This window comes from Abrus precatorius, unplaced genomic scaffold (genome assembly GCF_003935025.1).
Source record: "Abrus precatorius isolate BTA unplaced genomic scaffold, Abrus_2018 Scaffold9, whole genome shotgun sequence".
NCBI lineage: Eukaryota > Viridiplantae > Streptophyta > Magnoliopsida > Fabales > Fabaceae > Abrus > Abrus precatorius.
The window spans coordinates 8,661,798-8,668,701 of NW_020874439.1; the positions used below are offsets into that span (position 1 = coordinate 8,661,798).

General features: G+C 33.2%; 1 protein-coding gene across 1 annotated transcript; it reads left to right on the forward strand.

The window, feature by feature from the left end:
• The first annotated feature begins 869 nt into the window (after positions 1-869).
• LOC113849307 (probable disease resistance protein At4g27220) lies at positions 870-5,870 on the forward strand. The gene is made up of 5 exons (XM_027479120.1): positions 870-998; positions 1,143-3,869; positions 4,171-4,443; positions 4,557-5,331; positions 5,450-5,870. Exons 2-5 carry the CDS (start codon positions 1,170-1,172, stop codon positions 5,476-5,478), a joined length of 3,777 nt encoding a protein of 1,258 aa, XP_027334921.1. The 5' UTR covers positions 870-998; positions 1,143-1,169; the 3' UTR covers positions 5,479-5,870.
• The last annotated feature ends 1,034 nt before the right edge of the window (positions 5,871-6,904 follow it).

Below are 6,904 nucleotides of genomic sequence, written 5' to 3' on the forward strand. Positions count from 1 at the left end.
TAGTTAATTAAATTTTTTTTATTAAAAAAGTACATCGATATTGCCAACAATAATGGAGGATCAAGTTTCACATGCCCAATTGAATAAAAGGGCCAATGCCAACAGTGTATTGTCCTTTTGCCATTTAACACTTTAACCAATCAAATTTAAAAAACAAATCAAAATTACATTAATTGTATACCAATCCTTGCCCTACAATTCTATCATTTTTCTCTTGTCTCCGCTATCGTTATTAAATTTTATTAATTTAACTGTTAAATTAATTATTATGATGAGTGGTTTAAAATTATATAATTTTATATAATTTGATAAATATTTAATTTTTCAATCAATTTATTTTAATAAATACTATATTTTTTTAAAATTATTTAAATTTATGTACATAAACTTTAAAACAATATTACATAATTAAATAAACACAATTTAATATTTATAATAAATTATTGAATAAAAAAATTATTAAACCTTACTTTTAGAATAAATAAATTACAATACACGTATACGTATAATTTACATGCATACAAAAAAGCTGACACGTGAATGCGATTGCACTATGTTAGATATTATTTTCAGTTGTTTTATAATCATTTATATTTTTTTAATTTAAAAAAGTAAAAACATATTTTGAGACTCATCAATTATTAACTTTTGAAAATAGTATAAATGATATATTCATTTATTTAATATGTAAATTATTAGTGAAAATTTAAAGTAACAGAACGGTAAAGTGAAATTTTATCAATGATACATGATTTTTTTAATTAATATGGATGAATTATATACCTGTCTTTTGTAAAAAAAATGCAGAGGGAGTAATAGATACAAATTAGTAACAGAGTATCTGTTTTGTGTGTTGTGTGAATTGCTTGCTGGAACTCAGTAAAGTCACAAGGGTAGTTGGGTTGGTTCTTCATTAGTGGTGCCTATTTCAGGAGAACAGAGCATCAATCAGCTATTGTTATTGCTATTCATAACCAACCTTGCATCAACTCAAACAGGTAAAATACACTTCAATTTCCAACCTTAATCTTTATTCCATAAAAGTATCTCTAAATACTCACTAGATCCTAAGATTCCCAACCTATATCATATAACAAAATTCATTGTTTTACAATTAGATATTTTTTTCTTTAATTTTGCAGATCAGTGTGCAACATCATTAATCAAGCATGGATGCTATTGCTAGCATGGCATCAAGTGTGGTTTTACCTATGTTACGACAATTCACTTATGTGTTGATGTACAACAGTTACCTCGTAGACCTTGAAAATCAAGTTCAGAAGCTGCAGCGTCAAGCGAAGGAAGTGAGGCACAATGTTGAAGCTGCTAAGAGGAATGGAGAAGAGATTGAAGACACTGTGCATGATTGGTTTAATAGAGTGCATAAATCTGTGGAAGAGGCCAAAACATTCCTTAGTGCTGAAGAGAAAGAAAGAGTTGGGTGCATGGATGTTTACTCAAAGTACATGAACAGCCAGAAAGCATTGAACTTGGTGCAGATTTTAATTGAAATAAGGAAAGAAACATTTGATAGGGTTTCTTACCGTTGTGCTTTGAAATGCAACGTGAGTTCAGCTGCTAGAGAGTATGTGGAATTGGAATCTAGAACAGTGACGATGAAGGAAATAATGGAGGAGTTGAAGGATGGTGGGGTTCATATTGTTGGGGTGTATGGGATGGCTGGTGTGGGAAAGAGTGCATTGGTGAAGGAATTAGCGTGGCAAGCTGAAAAGGATGGTGTATTTGATGTGGTGGTGGTGGCTACTGTGAGTAATTCTCCTGATGTGAGGAGGATTAGAGCTGAAATTGCTGATGGGTTGGGTTTGAAGTTTGATGAGTTGACTGAGTTGGGAAGAGCGAGTCGGTTGCGCCAGAGGATTAGACAGGAGGAGAAGATTCTTGTGGTATTGGATGATGTTTGGGGGAAGCTTGATTTGGCTGAAGTTGGTGTTCCTTTTGGTGAGGATCATGAAGGGTGCAAATTGTTGGTCACATCTAGGAATCTTACTGTGTTGGATAATGACTTGGATGCACAGAAGGTTTATAGGCTTGAAATTTTGTCTGAGGATGAGAGTTGGAGATTGTTTGGAGAGAGGGGAGGGGATGCAGTTAAAAATGATAGCATTCAACCTGTGGCAATGAAAGTGGCAAAGAGTTGTGGTGGTTTGCCACTTTTGATTGTTACTGTTGTGGAGGCATTGAAGAACAGGGATTTATATGCTTGGAAGGAAGCACTAGAGGAGATAAAAAGATTTGAGCTTGATGGGTGTTTTTATTCTATAGTGCGTTCTGCTATTGAGGCAAGTTACAATTCTTTAGACAGTCATGAACTCAAAACATTTTTCCTGCTTTTAGGTTCAATGGGAAGTGGTTGTAGCACCCAGGATTTGTTGGTATATGGTTGGAGTTTGGGTTTGCATAAACATGGTGATACATTTACAGATGGGAGAAACAGGCTTTACAAATTGATAGACAACCTGAGAGCTTCCTGTTTGTTACTTGAAGGGCCAAGAGATTCGGTTGAAGTGCTTGATGTTGTTCGAAATGTGGCTGCTTCCATTGCATCTGAGGTCAAACCTTTCTTTACTGTGCATAGAAACACAACATTGAATGAATGGCCTAGAATGGATTATTTGAATACTTGTCATCATATTTTCTTGGACTGGTGTTTTATCCACGAACTTCCTGAGGTGTTAGAATGTCCCAAGTTGAAGATACTCCAAATCAGCAGTGAAGGTAACTGTTTAAAAGTTCCTGATAATTTCTTTGCTCACATGAAAGAACTGAAGGTGTTGAGTTTAGGAGGTTTAAATTGTACTCCATCCCTTCCTTCATCTCTTGGTCTCTTGACAAACCTTCACGCATTAAATCTGTGTAAATGTATGTTGGAAGACATAGCTATTGTTGGAGAAATCACAAGGTTAGAAATTCTCAAGCTTGAAAAATCTGAGCTTAGAGAGCTCTCCTCAGAAATAGGAGATTTGGGTAATCTACGGTTGCTAGATTTGACTGATTGCTCAACACTAGAAGTGATTCCTTGCAACTTGATTGCAAGATTAACAAGCTTGGAAGAGCTAATCATGGGGAACTGCAATATACAATGGGAAGCGCAAGGAAGAGAAAACCACAGCAATAATTCAAGTCTAGATGAATTAAGGCATTTGCATAAACTAACATCTTTGAATATGCAGATAGAAGATACTGCAGTTTTTCCTAGAGACTTGTTCGCCTTTGGGGGACTAGAAAGCTACAAGATTTTGATTGGAAATGAATGGAAATGGTCTGGGAGTAACAAAACTTCAAGAGTTCTTAAGCTCAATTTGGGCATGGACCCAAGCATTCTAATGGATTATGGGATAAAGATGTTGATGGCAAAGGCTGAAGATTTGTATTTAGCTAAACTGAAGGGTGTCAGGGAAGTGCTTTATGAATTGAGTGATGACGGGTTTTCACGATTGAAGCATCTTAATATCCAAAGTTGTGATGAAATGCAAAGCATTATTGGGTCAATAAAGTGGGCTCATCTTGATCATGCCTTCCCAAACCTTGAATCTTTGATACTTCACAATATGATTAACATGGAGGGAATATGCAGTGGCCCACTTCCATCACAGGCCTTTACCAAACTACAAGTTATCAAAGTAAATGGTTGTGATAGGATGGAGTTTCTTTTCTTGCATTCCATGCTCAAACACCTTTCTGAACTTGTTGAAATTGAGATTTCTGAATGCAAATTTATGACCAATATCATATCCCAACAAACACAAGAAGATGATGAGCAAATAGACAGGATCATGCTACCCAACTTGCGTTCCCTCACACTACAGTACTTACCTTCCCTTGTTACCAGTGAACTTTTTGATGAGAAGGTATGAACTCCAGTGAACACCTTGTTTCTAGTAGTTTCTGCACTGAAAAATTTATTTTCTATATTCCTTGTTGGTAGGCAAAAGGATATTGGATACTATCAATGTTGAAGAAAGAAACAGAAAAAATATTTTTAAAAGAAACACTATTTTTCAGTTAACAAAAATAATTTTTTTCCTTTATTTACCATATCTACTAGAGCACTAAACGTTTGCTTTTAATGGCTATGTTTTATTATAGCTAGATAAAAAAGTAATGAAAGGCCTTTTGTTGGTGATAATCAAACTAGAATAATGTTTACAGGTTGAATTTCCAAAATTGGAGAACTTGAAGCTCTACTCAATCAATATCCAAAAGATATGGAATGACCAATTTTCTTTGTGTCAAAATTTGACCACTTTGACGGTAGATGGATGTGAAAAGTTGACATATCTTTTCTCATACTCTGTGGCTGCAAGACTCGTCAAGCTTCAACAGCTTTTAGTTAGCTCATGCAAATTCTTAGAGAAGCTATTTGTTCCAGATGCACACTTCAGTCTCCGACATCTTGTTAGAAAATCTGTTTCTACTGAACCGGTGAGCATTTCAAATTGCTTGGAGTTTTTTTTTTGTTAGTTGTTACACTTACACTTACTGTTAGTATTCTATTATGAAGTCTGAAGTAGGGTTATGAACCATGTGAAATATAGGTTCCACTTTTCCCCAACTTGGAGACATTTGTGATTTCTCACATGGACAACTTGAAGTCAATATGGCCAAGTCATCTCCCTGAAAATTCGTTTGGAAAATTGAAAAAGATGGAAATCGCATCTTGTAACAGTATCTTGAATGTGTTCCCATGTCATGTGCTAGACAAATTACAAAGCCTGGAATCACTGAACTTATGGGACTGTATTGCACTTGAAGCTGTATATGAAATAGATGATATGAATACAAGCGATCAAAGTCAAGGAGGGATAGACATTCCACTGAGAACTTTGTCTTTGGATAATTTACCAAAGCTAAAGCAATTGTGGAATAAGGATCCTCAAGGAAATATGAGGTTTCAAAAACTGTTTATGGTAAAAGCTACTAAATGTGAAAGTCTAAAGCATATCTTTCCATTGTCTGTGGCCAAAGACCTTGTGCAACTCCAATTCCTTGAGATAGGTGATTGTGGGGTAGAGGAAATTATTGTAAATGGCCAAGAAGGGATGGAGTTTGCTCTTGGGCTTGTTTTTCCAAAATTAATATCCATAAAATTTTTTAATTTGCCAAAACTTCGATGCTTTTGTACTGGAAATTACAACTTCAGATTTCCATTCCTGAATAAAATATATGTAGTTGAATGTCCTGCAATGGAGACTTTCTCTGAGGGAATCTTAAGGGCATCAATCCTCAGAAAAATATATTTGACTCAGGAAGGAGATCAATGGTCCTGGGAAGATGACCTTAATACTACTATAAGAAAGCTATTTAATAGAGGTATGTATGTACTAATCTGAATTAAAGATCTTATTTTGCAATTTCCATATTTGTGGTTTTAATTTGTTGCACCATAAAATCCTAAACATGCAATATCATGTTTTTGTTGAATATACAGATTCTTGGGGAAGATTAAGCATTTCATAGAAATTCAAAGGCAGAAGTAGCAAATTCTTTGGTTGCTCCTGCTATTTAATGATGTGAGAAGTCTTTGATTCTTCTGGAAATCTTTAGATGACTTCAACGAAGATAAACTGGTTATTGACTCTCTTTGATTTGTGATGTGGAACATTAATCTGCTCTTTATATTCATTGTTTGAGATGGAAGTGAAAGTGAATTCTGATGTTGATAAGTTTTCCAGCCTGCATGATGAACTATAAAGATTTTGTTTTGTAGGAGTAATTTGGTTTTGTGCGTGTTCCAAAATTAAATATTTATGAAATTGAATGTCATATTGTTATGATCTTGATCAGAAGTCCACATTGTTGTAGCCTTTGTTTGATGTACTCTTTCAAGGTTTTTTCCAATATGCACCCTTAGCAAAATAGTTCATCGATGCACTAAGTAGTTATAATATAGATTTTGTGTAATTAGATCGATGGATGAGATGAAAGAGAACTTATGCAGCTGGCAAAAGGAATAAGATTGGTTAGCATTAGACAAGATTGATTAAATTAAAAAAAAATAATAAAATTATAGAGTAAATCTTCACCTTAGTTGAATTAATAAAATTGTTGTTTCAAGAGAATTTTTTATGACCACTAGCAACAAATAAGACACGTTTATTTTATGAACATTTTAAATGTTAGTTTTTTAAAATATCAAGAAATTTGTGTATAGAATGTTTGGATACCTGATTATACGATATATTATATTATATCGAAATAAATACTAAAATAAATATATATTTGATTACATTTTGATAAATAATTAATTTTATAATTATATGATACGAATAAAATATAAAGTATTGGTAGTTAAAATAAATTTAAGATATGTAGTATATTGTTTTCTTTTGTCATTAAAAAAGAAAAGAAAACTGCTCAATAGATCAAACCCAGACCCCTTTTTTTGTCAAGACTTCAAGACATACGTAATTCTCAACCCTCCTAGTGCATGGACTCAGTACAGATTTTTGGTTAACGGACTTTATGGATTTGGGCTATCAAAAATTTGGACTAACTGATAAATAGGCCCAATTGTAGAGCTATTAAGGTTTACCCATGGTTTTTGACCCTATTTGTCACCTCTAATCCCAGCTCCCTCACCCAAAGTCTCTCTTGTACTTTTCCAAGGGTCTAATTAATAAAAAACTTGCTTTCTTAGTTCCATGATAAAGATTGAAACTATGTGAGTTTACATGCATAATTAATTAAATATTTTTTAATAAATTATTTTAAAATCAGGAAAATTTATCTATAAAATTTATTAAACTAAGCTAAAAATAATTTATTTTAACAAGTTATAGTAAAAAAAAGTATTAAAATAATTTAAAATTTTATGAGAATCATAAATTATTTTCATAAGTTATTCCAAATGGTCCTTATTTGTAAAGGTTTTATTTTCAAGTTT

Excerpts from the sequence above, each read along its gene's own strand:
- LOC113849307 (XM_027479120.1), top strand. The coding sequence starts at position 1,170 with ATGGATGCTATTGCTAGCATGGCATCAAGTGTGGTTTTACCTATGTTA. Across the intron at positions 4,444-4,556 it reads AATCTGTTTCTACTGAACCG|GTTCCACTTTTCCCCAACTT; the intron begins GTGAGCATTTCA and ends TGTGAAATATAG. Across the intron at positions 5,332-5,449 it reads AAGAAAGCTATTTAATAGAG|ATTCTTGGGGAAGATTAAGC; the intron begins GTATGTATGTAC and ends TTGAATATACAG.